Consider the following 15,385-nt stretch of genomic DNA (forward strand, 5'->3'; position numbering starts at 1 on the left):
GTGCCCAAGGGACGCAACTCTGCACAGCGACTCGAGGCGCCTTAGACGACTGGGCCACCCATGCCCCCTGTAAATAAGTACATGTTATAAAATCGGCCTCCTTTGGATGGCTATCTAAGGTGGCAGCCCATATGGTGCCTGATTCAGATAGGCCGCCTCCGCTGTCTAGTGGTAGAGCGTCTGCCCGGAGAGCGAAAAGTCGTGTGTTCGATCCCCGGCCACTTCATACCAAAAGACGTTAAACGATGGTACTTGTTGTTACCCTGCCTGCGTTCGGCGCTAAGAGGCTTATTATTTCAATCACTGGATTGTCTGGTCCAGGCTCGAATATTTACAGACCGCCGTCATATAGCTTGAATATTGCTGAGTGCGGCGTTAAACAACAAACAAACAAACAAAACAAAACAAAACGAAGAGGCTAAAACAAGGATTGGTCGGCTTAGAGTCAGTATACTGTGTCTGGGTGGGGTATTCATGTTAAACTACGGCATGGTATCTCAGTGGGCTAGCACTATAAAATAGGCATTAGTCCGGACTATTAGCAGACACACACGTGCATGCAAGTTGCTATATAAATGCGATAGTCTTGAACGCGACGTTCAACCCCATTTCACCTCACCTGATTCAGATAAACCTGTATTTAAATATGGCTACTTCTGATTGATTGGCTCAATATGTTCGAGAATTGCTCAAGGCTGTTTTGAATAGCATTCAGTCATACTAATTATTGTGAAAAATACAAAGTGTCAAACGGTCGTAAACGTTTGCAAACAGCGTTTGAATTAACATACATCCGCCGGTCCCAGACAAGTAAAATTCAGGAAGGAGTAGTGACATTTTCTTGTAGTTGCCACGTTTACCGTTACCTAGATAGATAGCAGTCCCGTTGCACATCCTGTTTGCTGGCAAGTGAAAACAAATATCTTTGACGAGAGTAGACACAAAAAGCAAACTATTTCATTTTAAATATACAAAAAAACATGATAAAAAAATATTTTTTAAATTGTAGTTAAATTCCGGTATGGCGTTAACACACCAAGGATCATAATCGAACCTCTTGGGTTCCTGTCATCTAAAGGATTTGCGACCAATTCAATGATGAATAGGAATATGCTGTAAATTCTTACCCTGTCTGATGTGGTGAGAATGGGCATTTTCATAAGAACCCATCGGACGGACTCCGAACAGGGTGGGGTTGTAAGCGAGCCCTTGTAGGTGACGTAATGTTCATGATCCAACAGCAGCTGGCGGGGGTCCAGCTTCACTTTCTTATCCTCATCTACACAAACGTAACAATATCACATCACTAGTGACAGGGGGGCACGGATGGCAGAATACTGTTAAAAGCGGCGTTAAACCCAACTCACTCACTCGCTAGTGATAGTACGTCAGTGGTATCAGCCATCTCCATGATTATGATACAGCATCAGCTGACGATATTCACAACATATAACAATTTGCAATTGGGGCTTGTTTGTTTATTCATATAAGATGAGCACAGCATCCTTATTCATATTAACAAAGTTTCTATGCTCATCTAAACTGGCTTGCAAAAGAATGTAAACATTTGAAAATGATTAATAAATGACACTTTGTATGGATAGCGACCTCTTTGATTCTTTGTCATGCCGTTTCTGAGCTAATTAATCAGGTTAATGCTCAGTATTTATGTTCTCCTAACTTCTAAATGCCTATTAGAGACTTCACTTGAAAATTGGATTTGACTAATAATGACAAACATTATCAAAACGTCACTAGGCTAAAAAAAACAAGCGTATAGTCGACGAAGTCATCTATATCCCCCGTCCATTTTAACACGTTATGGTCCCAAACCAGGTAATTGACCCAAAAATTTTCTTAGCCCATGTCAAAATAGCTGCAATGGAAATTCTAAAATAAACATTTCTAAAACTCCTTAATATCAAATGGCACCAGTTCAGTATGTGCTTTATTTATGGACATGCAATGTTTGGCAAGGAAATATTTCTCGAAATAATACCCAGTAATATACATTTCTAAAATTCATAAATAGCAAAAGGCAACAATTCAGCATGCGTCTGATAGACATGGAAAATTTCATCCGGAATCGAACCCTACCCTTATTGTTTTCCAACTTGTTGCCATGGAAATGTAAAAAATAAAAAATACTAAAAGTGTTAAATATCAAAAGGCACCAGTTCAGTATGTGCCTGACAGACCTGCAAAGTTTTGTAAGAAAGTATTTAACGGTTTTTGAGTTACGCTCCGGAAACGAACACCACCCTTATAGAACCTAAGTCCAACTTGTTGTCATGGAAACGTAAAAAAATAAAACAATTCTAAAATTCCTAAATAGCAAAAGGCACCAGTTCAGCATGAGTCTGATAGACATGCAACATTTCGTAGAGAAATATTTAACGGTTTCTGAGTTATGCACCGGAAACGATTTCGGGACGCACACACGCACGCACGGATGACCACCCGATCCCGTTAGTCGCTTTTACGACAAGCATGGGTTGCTGAAGACCTATTCTAGAGGTTCCTCGTTTCGAGGGTGTGGTCACATCAAACACAAGAGGGTGAGTTATTGTTGGACGCGTCCTTCCGTTCAGCTATTTCAGTCAACTGCAGGTTTTGTTTGTTGTTTAACGCCGCACTCGGCAATATTCCATGTATATGCCGGCGGTCTGTAAATAATCGAGTCTGGACCAGCCAATCCAGTGATTGACATCATGAGCATCGATCCACGCAATTGGGATTCGATGACATGCATCAACCATGACAGCGAGCCTGGCCACCCGATCCCGTTAGTCGCCTTTTACGACAAGCATAGTCACCTTTTACGGCAAGCATGGGTTGCTGAAGACCTATTCTAGAGGTTCCCCGTTTCGAGGGTGTGGTCACATCAAACACAAGAGGGTGAGTTATTGTTGGATGCGTCCTTCCGTTCAGCTATTTCAGTCAACTGCAGGTTTTGTTTGTTGTTCAACGCTGCACTCGGCAATATTTCAGGTATATGACGGCGGTCTGTAAATAATCGAGTCTGGACCAGACAATCCAGTGATTGACATCATGAGCATCGATCCACGCAATTGGGATTCGATGACATATGCATCAACCAAGTCAGCGAGCCAGACCACCCGATCCCGTTAGTCGCCTCTTACGACATGCATGGGTACTGTTATATGAATATACATACCGCCCTTCAGATGCGCCACTCCATCCACGAAAGTATTGAAGGCATGGTCATGCGACTCATCCGACACCTGGAGAAGATGACAGAAACCGTGTCATTATCATTATTGCAGGATGTTAATTAACTGTTCCGTGTGGGCTGGCGTAAAGGTTGTCATCGAGCGTTAATTAAAAGCGCTGCTTACTGCCAGAATTATATAGTCTTTTTATAATCTATGAGTGAGTGAGTTGGGTTTAACGCCGCTTTTAACAGTATTCCAGTTATATCGCGGCGTGTCAGCTTAATGTGGGAGGAAAGCCCAAAGTGATGCGGGTCTCAGACGTTTATCACTTCGGTGAAACCCACGAGCACGGGTATGGTGCTGACAAACCTAGAAACATAATCGGGGCGAACCGTGATTCGAACCCACAATCATAGGTTTCTGGCGTGCCCAAGGGACGCAACTCTGCACAGCGAATCGCGGCGCCTTAGACGACTGGGCCGACCGTGTTCCCCGACTAGCACCGACTGCAGAAGATCTCGGACAACGCACTGAGTACTGGGTTAACAAAGGTGTTGAAGTTTGTAGAGAACGTGACGCTGAAACTCTCACCTGCAGGAACACTCCGATGACAGCTAAACCATCTTCTTTGTCCACGGCGTCCTGAAGGTTCCCATACTCCTTTTTGAAGTGAACCATATGCAGCTACAACAACAACACGGTGTTTTACCAACACAACATACAGTTAACTACGGTTATAACGAACTCAATGGGACCAATATGTTTTGTTCGTTATATCCATAGTTCGTTATAATCGTTTCAACTAAAGGTTCTCGCAAATGGCCGGGACCAAAAACAACAGTTCGCTACATCCGTCACTTCGTAATGAGCGTGTTCGTTATAAACGTAGTTTATCGTATTGTCAAGGAAAGGCCTAGTAGTTAAGGCGTTCGCTCGTCACGCCGAAGACCCAGGTTCGATTCCCGACATGGGTACAATGTGTGAAGTCCATTTCTGGTGTCCCCCGCCGGGATATTGCAGGAATATTGCTTAAAGCGGCGTAAAACCATACGCAATCACTCACTCAGAGAACTATCCCGACCAAGAATCTAACCAAACAAAACATCCATTGTGAGCAATGCACTGTGTAAAGAGGTGGAACATGATCAGTTTGATATCTTCAAGATATATTTTTAAATATCGCCAACTCTTAATTCGGAAACCAGTCTCACCTCCCCATCGTAGTGTTTGCCGTTGACGAGATGTTCTGAGGGAGAATGGAAGTGCACGGAGTGAAGGACGTACTCGTCGTCAGTGAAAGGCATGTCCTTCGTCACGAGGCGATCATTTTCGAAGAAGGCAAGAATCGCACCATGGCCTGCAGTCAAATGCGTGCACGTGTTGGGGTAAGAGTAGAAGGGCTTGAAGAAAGACATCCTCAAATATACAGTGTATTATATCTCATGCTATTTCTAATAAATACCCTGGACCCATTCGCCAGAGTAGCTTCGTTTTGGAGGTGAGGTGAGGTGAAATATGGGTTTAACGTCGCGTCCAAGATTATTGCACTTATATAGCGACGTGCATGCACGTGTGTGTGTGTGTGTGTGTGTGTGTGTGTGTGTGTGTGGGTGTGTGTGTGTGCGTGTGTGTGGCTGCTTGTACTAGTCCGGACTGATGCCGATTTATAGTGCTGGCACACTGAGATACCATGCCGCAGTTTAACATGAATACCCCACTCAGACACAGTATACTGACTCCGAGCCGACCAGTCCTTGTTTCAGCCCCTTAATGCCGAGCGCCAGACAGGGTAACAACAAGTCCCATCTTTTAACGTCTTTTGGTATGACGCGACGGGGATCAAACCGCGGACCTTCCGCTCTCCTGGCGGACGCTCTACCACTAGACCACGTAGGCGGTCGCTTCGTTTTGGAAATGACGTCACTACCCCAATAATCGGCTATAAACCATGCACCATGGCCTGAAATCAAAGAGAAGTAGGCGCGATAGGCTGGTCTAAGGGTTAAATGATTGGCTCGTTACGCCGATGATCCGGGTTGATTCCCCACATGGGTACCATGCCACCGCACCCACACGCCCCCTCCATCCAATCAAATGGTCGGCGTCCCTGACATAATGCCATTTTAGAAAGCGATCCTAGCGCGACAATCGAGTAACCCCTTCTTAGACTTAAGCTTACGACAGTCGCAGCGCTACAATCCGTTATGTTTTGTTTGTTGTTTAACGAAGCACTCAGCAAAAGTCCAGCTATATGACGGCGGTCTGTAAATCATCGAGTCTGGGCCAGACAATCCGGTGATTGACATCATGAGCATCGATCCACGCAATTGGGATACGATGACATGTATCAACCAAGTTAGCGAGCCTGACCACCCGATCCTGTTAGTCGCCTCTTACGACAAGCATTGTCGCCTTTTACGACAAGCATGGGTTGCTGAAGACCTATTCCCGGATCTTCACGGATGACAGTCGGTTATGAAATGGAGCCCTGGGACTTCGTCGATAACGCGATCTCGGCAAAACGGTTTCTCGAGTCTCTTATAGTGACAGAGTTACTGCAGAGTTGTGATGGCTTTCAGGAACAAATTCTAACCATTTATTTTGAGATCGCCAGACAGTGGACCTCGGTGGTGGGGTTCGTACTCGATGTCGTCAAGAGATGCACACTGTAAGTCATCAGTCTCGATATCTATGGGAGACTGTTTTAGCCCGTTACAGCAGTGGGTGTCTTCGTCTAGATTGTACCAGTGAGAAGGATCTGAAACAAATAGTGTTGTCTGAAATACAATGTAAAAGTCCTCGTCACTTGACTAGAAACACCAAATATCGCGATGATTAATTAACGAAGATAGCTGCATGTGTGCTTACCCTTACAAAATGAAAACAAGGCATTCCGCCGATCAGGAATATTACTTGCAGTGATGACCAACATGGCAAAGTGCCCTTTTCAAGAAATACCCATTTTGCTAGCGATTAACATCATCATTGAGTTTGATCACGTGATTACAATCCAGGTAAGAATAGGCATTCAGGTTTGGTTTAACATATATTTTTCACGAATGGAAAAGGATGAGGAAGAAGTTATCCAACTTAGGACACCCTCTCCTGGGTGTTTACATACATTATTTACTTATGTACAAAAGATGACGTAGGGTGACAAGTACAATAAGGAACGATGGGTTAAGAAAATGAGTGAGTGAGTTGGGTTTAACGCCGCTTTTAACATTATTTCAGTTATATCACGGCGTGTCAGCTTAATGTGTTAATTAGTTATGACGTACTAACTAAGGGATGAGCGGCTTATATATAACGTTAGTTATGACTTACATACATTAGTTATGACGTACTAGCTACGGGATGAATAGGTTATGTACAACGTTAGTTATGACTCACACACAAAGTTAGTTATGACGTACTAGCTACGGGATGAATAGGTTATGTACAACGTTAGTTATGACTCACACACAAAATTAGTTATGACGTACTAGCTACGGGATGAATAGGTTATGTACAACGTTAGTTATGACTTACATACATTAGTTATGACGTACCAGCTACGGGATGAGCGGCTTATATATAACGGTAGTTATGACTTACACACAATGTTAATTAGGACGTACTAGCTACGGGATGAGCGGCTTATATATAACGTTAGTTATGACTTACATACATAGTTATGACGTACTAGCTACGGGATGATCGGCTGATATACGTTAGTTATGACTTACACACAAAGTTAGTTATGACGTACTAACTACAGTAGGAAAAGTTTATGTACAACGTTAGTAACGACTTACATGCATTAGTTATGACGTGCTAGCTGCGGGATGTGCGGCTTATATACGGTAGTTATGACTCACATACATCTTTCCAGTTATATCGCGGCGTGTCAGTTTAATTTTGGAGGAAAGCCCGAAGTGATGCAGGTCTTAGACGTTTACCACTTCGGTTAAACCCACGAGCACGGATATGGTGCTGAAACATAATCGGGGCGAACCGGGATTCGAACCAACAATCATAGGTTTCTGGCGTGCCCAAGGGACGCAACTCTGCACAGCGAATCACGGCGCCTTAGACGTCTGGGCCACCCGTGTCCCCTGGTATGAGTGAGTGTATTTATTACACTGGTTGTGACATACAACATACTTGTGATATACTAGCGCTCCGTTATGTCTGTTGTTTAGCCAAAGGTGCTATATCTTTTCTACTAGAGTAAATGAGCATTTCTGTATAGAGATTACAGAACATAAGATAAGTAGAAATAAACAACTAGCCATGATCACCAGCACACTTTTTCATAAAATCTAACACAACTTTGAGTATATATATTTTATTAATATGTATAATATTGACGCACCTATCTAGCCACAAGGTGTTGGTTTAACAGTATGTCAAATACTAAAGATTGTACAGTGAGGGAAGTCATCCTATTTTATTTGTCAAGTGTTGTTTACTTTTGTTCATTTTATGATAAAACCCTTCTCTGTAGGTACATTGTGTATAGTAACAAGAATATTTCAATACACTGGTGGACAATAAGCACCCCAACGTGTAAATAGTGCAAAAACAATATGCAAATGTGGTGGTATACAGACCGCTGTGTCCATGTCTCTGCTGTGCTCGACTTTTGTCGTTTGTGTACTGGCTTTTGTTGGTTGGTTGGTTTGTTGTTTTACGCCGCACTCAGCAATATTCCAGCTATATGACGGCGGTCTGTAAATAATCGAGTCTGGACAAGACAATCCAGTGATTAATATCATGAGCATCGATCCACGCAATTGCGATCGATGACATGCATCAACCAAGTCAGCGAGCCTGACCACCCGATCCCATTAGTCGCCTTTTACGACAAGCATAGTCACCTTTTACGGCAAGCTTAGGTTGCTGAAGACCTATTCTACCCCGGATCTTTTTGTACTGGCATAGCGCACATGACGTGTGCGAGGTGTTGGTATGCGAATGGCAGATGACGGGCGTCGCAGGGATGTGAATGCCGCGGCCAGGTGGTACACAATTGAAATTATTATGCAATATGATGCATAGAGATAAGTTAAAAAATATGTCCCTGAACTGTAGAGGTCTGAAAAATGCATTCAAAATAAAATAAGTGTTCAGATTTTTAAAAAGTTAAAAGGCACAAATCTTCCGCCAACAGGATGCGCATTTCACAGCTGATCAGGAACAATTAATAAAGCAGCAATGGGGTTATAAAGAATGTTATATAAGTACTTATAGGAGTAATGCTTGGGGAACTGCTATATTGCTAAATAATAATTTGAATTTAAAATAAAACAATTTATTACAGATGAAAATGAAGGCAACTTTGTGGTTTTAAACATAGAAATTCAAGAACAAGTGTATACAATAGTAAATATACATGGCCCAAATATAGATAACCCTGACGTTTTTCAGAAAATAAAGGAAATTATATTAAAATTAGAAAGCGGAAGGATTATTTAATGTGGTGATTGGAATTTGATAATGGATGTGGATCTAGATACATTAAATTGTAAACATATTAATAATCCTAAGGCACGAAAGACAGTATTCGAAATAATTGATTTATTAGATTTGAAGGATCCTTGGAGAGAGTCTAACCCATACACAAGGCGTTTCACTTGTCGACAACTTAATCCAATCAAACAGGCAAGATTAGATTACTTTTTGATTTCATAAAACCTCATGTACTCAGTAAATAATAGTGAAATTCATCCAAGTATAAATTCAGACCATTCTTTGATTTCACTGACAATACACTTATCAGATATGGTAAGTGGGTTTTGGAAATTTAATAATTCTTTATTACAAGATAAGGATTATGTGGAACAAATAAAAGAAACAATACAAAACACATTACATTAATATGAGGATAAGTCTACTGAAGAAATGAAATATTTGATTGATGATCAATTATTATGGGAAATATTATTATTAGCCACAAGAGGATAATTTATTTATTATTTATCAACTGAGAAATAGAAAAATGAGACTAAAGAAAAAGCTTTATTTTCAGATTCGATGAGCTTGAAAAAAAATTAGACTCCACAAACGTTTAAGAAGTTAAGAAAAGTTTAAGAAAAAGATTATAGGAAAGATAGGTGAGATTAAAATGAATTGGACGAAGTAAATAAATTAAGGACCAAATGGGCTTTTATTAGATCAAAGGCGAAATGGATAGAACACGGCGAAAAACCTAGTAGTTATTTTGTAAAATTAGAATATCGATTTTTTTTAAAATAAGTATATTAAAGAATTACATAAAAATGATGGAACTGTAATAAAAAAACCCAGGATGAATTGCTAGCAGAAACTAAACAGTTCTATCAAAAACTGTATAGCGAGGAAGACTGTGAATTAATATATTTAGAAGAGCTTTTTTCTGATCGAGATATTCCAAGACTGTCTAACTAAATGTCATTAGACTTAGAAGGGGAAATCACCGGCAAAGAAGCCCTAGATGAACTAAAGAAAAAGAAAAATGAAAATTTATTTACAACAGCATTTTAAAATTTCTTTTGGAATGACCTTGGAAAATATTTAATAAATTCACTAAATTATGGATATAGAAATTATTAATTATCTATAACACAGAAACAGGGTCTTATTACTTGCTTACTAAAAGAAGATAAGCCAAAACTTTTCTTAAATAATTGGCGCCCAATCTCATTGTTAAATACATCTTCTACACTTGCATCACCTGTCATAGCAAATAGAATTAAAACTGTATTACCTATTATAATAGGACCAAAAGGGATTTGTTCCTTGGAGATATATTGGAGAGGTGACTAGATTGATATATGATTTAATCGATTATACAGAAAGTTATCAAATCCCAAATCTACTGGTGTTAATAGATTTTGAGAAAGATTTTGATACGATAAATAGAACGATTATGTTTAATGCACTAAAATTCTTTCAATTTGGACCAAGTATTCAAAAGTGGGTGTCAACATTTTTTAATTGCATGGAATCCACTGTAGTAGTTTATGGATTTGCGAGTCCCTTATTTAAAGATATTAAGAGGCTGTCGTCAAGGTGACCCAGTCTCGCCATATGTTTTTTATAATTTGTGCGGAAATTTTGGCAAATATGATAAGAAGTAATCCTAAAATAAAGGAATTAAGATAGGAAAATTGGACACTTGCTGCAACAATTTGTAGATGATACATCACTAAGTTTGGATGGAGTGAGTGAGTTGGGTTTAACGCCGCTTTTAACAGTATTCCAGTTATATCACGGCGTGTCAGCTTAATGTGGGAGGAAAGCCCGAAATGATGCAGGTCTCAGACGTTTACCACTTCGGTGAAACCCACGAGCACGGGTATGGTGCTGACAAACCTAGAAACATAATCGGGGCGAAACTACTAGAAATAAGCTTTCATGTTGATTTAGATAATATTGTAGAGGATAATTATAAAATAAAGCTTGGAAAATTGAGAGAGAAATGAACCTATGGACTGTAAGAAATTTGTCTCCAATAAGTAGAACTATAGTCCTAAAACCCTCTTATTGTCAAAATTGAATCATGTTTTTTCTTCCATACACAATCCTTCAAAAGATGTGATAGATACTTTTCCCGAAGGATGTTTTAAATTTGTATGGAAGGGAAAACCGGATAAAGTGAAAAGACAAATAAAGTCTCAACCCCAAAAATATGGCGGAATTAACATGCCAATTATAAAGGATGTGATTGCAGCACAAAAACTTTAATGGGTCAGAAGATTATATGATAATCACTTAAAATGGACCTATTTAGTTTCTTGCTGTATTCCAAATAGGGAGAGATTATGGTTGGCAGTTGCTTTCTATGTTGATGTAGTTATTGCTCCAAATACCATGAATCTATTTCAAAGGATGTTTTGGAAGCTTGTGCAACATACTTGTCGAAAACGAAAATGGAAACTGGTCAAGATATTATGAGACAATCTATATGGTTAAATAGTAGAATACAAATAGGAAATAGCCCGACCTTTTTTAACATTGGTCAAGCAGAGGTGTAACCTTTATTGGAGATTTAGTGGAAGACAAAGGTAAATTTTATGAATTTGATGCTTTTGTGCATATGAATGGAATCGAAATAAAATATATAGAATATTATGGAGTTGTAATGCAGTAAGGTACCGCTTTGTAAGGTAAAGGAATGCTATGTTATCAATTCTATATCTCCTCGACCAACCATGCCATTCAATATATCACATCTGCTTAACCAAAATAAGGGTAGTAAAGAATTTTACAAGACTTAAGCAGCACCGGAATTTGTTAAATTTCATGGCATTGAAAAATGGGAAAGTTGACTAAATATGACATTTTGTGAAACGGATTGGCAAGAACATATATTTCTGGCAAAAGGATGCACTGAAAGTGAAGATATAAGATGGTTTCAGTTTAAGATTATTCATGACATTCTTACAACTAACAAATATTAACATAAAATTGGATATGTTGATTCTCCTTTGTGTACTTTCTATACAAATCAACCTGAAACTATAATCCATATGTTATATGATTGTGAACATGAAAGAAAGATTTGGGAGAAACTGTATATTTGGAACTGTGGAAGGAACCAGTGATTTGAACAGAGAAAATGTTTTGTTTGGATCTTAAGGCAAACATAATAACCCACTGAATATTGAACTAATGTCTTTTAATTACAAAACAAGTAATATACTAACAATGTAGGAAAAGATTAATGCCACATTTTGAACATATACAACATAAGATAATTAGTTATTACAATGCTACAAAGTTAATATCATTTATAGATTGTTACACTGTAAACTTTTTTAGTTTCTGGTCTTCCTTCAACACTTTGTTTAAAAACCAATCTGAAATACACACTGTTACAGTACGTTGACTTTATAGACAAGAACTTATATGTATGAAAAGCTGTACATTTCTTGAATACCATATACCACAATTTTATTGAAATGAGTGAGTGAGTATTGTTTTACGCCGCTTTTAGCAATATTCCAGCAATATCACGGCGGGGGACACCAGAAATGGGCTTCACACAGTGTACCCATGTCGGGAATCGAACCCGGGTCTTCGGCGTGACGATCGAACGCTTTAACCACTAGGCTACCCGACCGCCCCTTATTGAAATGACATGTATTATGTATGCTGCACCTGCTGAGATGAATAAAGAAGGGGAAAAAATAATCGCATATTCGCCCTTGGTATGAGTCTAGTTACGTCAACACCGTACTTGTACTCGTAGGTTTTACCAACGCGCTGGACCGCCTCCATGGTCTATTGGTAGAGCGTCCGCCAGGAGAGCGGAAGGTCCGGGGTTCGATCCCCAGCCGCGTCATACCAAAAGACGTTAAATGATGGTATTTGTTGTTACCCTGTCTGGCGCTCGGCATTAAGGGGCTAAAACAAGGACTGGTCGGCTCGGAGTCAGTATAGTGTGTCTGAGTGGGGTATTCATGTTAAACTGCGGCATGGTATCTCAGTGTGCTAGCACTATAAATCGGCATCAGTCCGGACTAGTACAAGCAGCCACACACACACATACACGTGCATGCACGTCGCTATATAAGTGCAATAATCTTGGACGCGACGTTAAACCCCATTTCACCTCACCACCAACGCGCTGAACGTCTTACGAGGGTGGCTGAAAGGCTTTGAGTCTAACGACAAAGGATGAATAGTAACAGTGTGCATGTATAAAGTTTGCAAGTCCAGTTGGATGAGCGTTGAATTTGTTTGTTTGTTTTTTAAGACCGCACTCAGCAATACTCTATCTAAATGACGGCGGTCTGTAAATAATCGAGTCTGGACCAGACTATCCAGTGATTGATATCCTAGCAATTGGGATCGATGACATGCATCCATCAAGTCAACGAGCCTGACCACCCGATCCCGTTAGTATGCTTGTCGTAAGAGGCAACTAACGGGATCGGTGGTCAGGCTCGCTGGCTTGGTTGATGCATGTCATCGTATCCCAACCGCTTGGACCAATTCTCATTATGTCAAGCACTGGATTTTCTGATCCAGACCCGACTATATATCGCCCGCCGTTTTGCTAAGTGCGGCGTTAAACAACAAACAAACATATCAGTCACATAGGGAAACTATGTGTGTGTGTGTGTGTGTGTGTGTGTGTGTGTGTGTGTGTGTGTGTGTGTGTCTGTGTGTGTGCGCGCGCGTGCGTGCGTGCATGCGTGCATAATGCACCAACGTGATTATCAGGCTCGGTGTTAAGTAACCGCGTTACACTTAAATATTGTCTCACATTCCTCATTTTTAGGATCGGTGCGTACTTCAAGCGATAAAACACAACCGCCTTAGTTTTGAATGCAAAAGTAACCAATCTGTCCACAATGGTTTTATAAACTATGTTAATGTAACCATATTAAAGAATCAAAGAAGCATAGTCAAGACTTTATTTCGTATTTTATTGTTAAAATTACTTATATGGCAGTTAAACTATTTACCCAGTGTAGTTAAAGGAACACTGTCAATAAAATCAACTTACCATCCGCCGATCCAAAGTGGTAGCCGAAATGCACCTTATGATGAGGTACAGGGCACAGGGCGCTCTCGGCAGCCACATAGACGTTGGTCGCAACAACCAGGACACCAATCGGAATCAGCATCTTTATGGAGGAGAATCGTGCAGGCAGGACTATATATACACAATTGACTGAGTGATGTAACAGAGAGCGAGCGCAAATACACGCGCTTTGGTCGGATTTGCGTTTGCTTCCCTTTGATGAACTTTGAGTGAGTAAGTGAGTGAGTTGGGTTTAACGCCGCTTTTAACAGTGTTCCAGTTATATCACGGCGTGTCATCTTAATGTGGGAATGCTCGACGTGATGCAGGTCTCAGACGTTTACCACTTCGATGAAACCCACGAGCAAAGGTATGGTGCTGACAAACCTAGAAACATAATCGGGGCGAACCGGGATTCGAACCCACAATCATAGGTTTTTGGCGTGCCCAATAAACGCAACTCAGCACAGCGAATTGCGGCGCCTTAGACGACTGGGCCACTCGTGCCCCCTATGAACTTTGAGCATACACCTTACATCGTGTATTTCCGTATGTGCAATCACCACTGTCATGGTTGTTATGACCGGATTTGCAGACATTTCCAAGAATGAATTCAAAAAGCGGTGCCTCAGTAACTACTTGGTCACAGAGTATTTCCAATGTAATAGGTTTTGAAATTTCCGACTCCTTTTTAAGTATACTAGGGTTTGAAATATGGACATTTCCTTAGGTGGGGAACCATTAATTTTGTAACTTGTAAAATTTTCAAATGTTTTTACGCCGTTGAAAGTTATGCATCATTCCGAATATCAAAGGTATGTATTTGAAAAGTTCTTATGTGCTCATAGTGAGTGAGTATGGCTTTACGCCGCTTTTAGCAATATTCCAGCAACATCACGGAGGGGGACACCAGAAATGGGCTTCACACATTGTACCGATGTCGGGAATCGAACCCGGGTCTTCGGCGTGACAAGCGAACGCTTTAACCACTAGGCTATCTGACCGCCCCCGAAAGTTTCAATCATTTCAGTTAATTTGATCATATGCTGTTATCTTTGTAATCAAGACTCATATGACCTCATTAGCCTTTTACCGCTAAAGACCGCCTCCGTTGGCTATTGGTAGAGCGTCCGGGGTTCGATCCCTGGTCGCGGCATGCCAAGAGACGTTAAAAGATGGTACTTGTTGTTACCCTGCCTGGCGCTCGCCATTGAGGGGCTAAAACATGGACTGGTTGTCTCGGAGTCAGTATACCGAGTCTGAGGAGGGTATTCATGTTAAACTGCGGCATGGTATCTCAGTGGGCTAGCACTATAAAATCGGCATCAGTCCGGACTAGAACAAACACACACACACACACACACACACACACACACACACACACACACACACACAGAATTTTTGTATACACGATGCCTACATTCGGTCAGTAAGAAACGAACATTTGTAAAAACAGTTGTGTACGCAAGATGAAAAAGACATATTGGGTAATTACGAATGGTGTTGTTATACCACTGGGTTATCTAATTTCTTCATACGTAATTGTACGCACGCAACTCAAATGGTTGGTTGGTTTGTTTAACGCCGCACTCAGCAATATTCCAGCTATATGACGGCGGTCTGTAAATAACCGAGTCTGGACCAGACAATCCAATGATTGATATCATGAGCATCGACTCATGCAATTAGGATCGATGACATGCATCAACCA

The 15,385-nt window shown here is 40.6% G+C and overlaps 1 protein-coding gene across 2 annotated transcripts in view; it reads right to left on the bottom strand.

Moving 5' to 3' along the window:
* The window catches only part of LOC124144306 (carbonic anhydrase 7-like), a 31,371-nt gene that overhangs the window by 4,548 nt on the left and 11,438 nt on the right, over window positions 1-15,385 (bottom strand). For both annotated transcript variants that reach the window (XM_048381289.1, XM_046513646.2), the window contains exons 3-8: window positions 13,657-13,777; window positions 5,770-5,934; window positions 4,388-4,533; window positions 3,768-3,860; window positions 3,179-3,245; window positions 1,128-1,279 (exon numbers count right to left, since the gene is read on the bottom strand). In XM_048381289.1, coding sequence (XP_048237246.1) covers window positions 1,128-1,279; window positions 3,179-3,245; window positions 3,768-3,860; window positions 4,388-4,533; window positions 5,770-5,934; window positions 13,657-13,777 — 744 coding nt within the window. The remainder of the gene's footprint in view (window positions 1-1,127; window positions 1,280-3,178; window positions 3,246-3,767; window positions 3,861-4,387; window positions 4,534-5,769; window positions 5,935-13,656; window positions 13,778-15,385) is intronic.

The sequence above is a fragment of the Haliotis rufescens genome, unplaced genomic scaffold (assembly GCF_023055435.1).
Source record: "Haliotis rufescens isolate VD_foot unplaced genomic scaffold, xgHalRufe1.0.p SCAF_37, whole genome shotgun sequence".
In the NCBI taxonomy this organism is placed as follows: domain Eukaryota; kingdom Metazoa; phylum Mollusca; class Gastropoda; order Lepetellida; family Haliotidae; genus Haliotis; species Haliotis rufescens.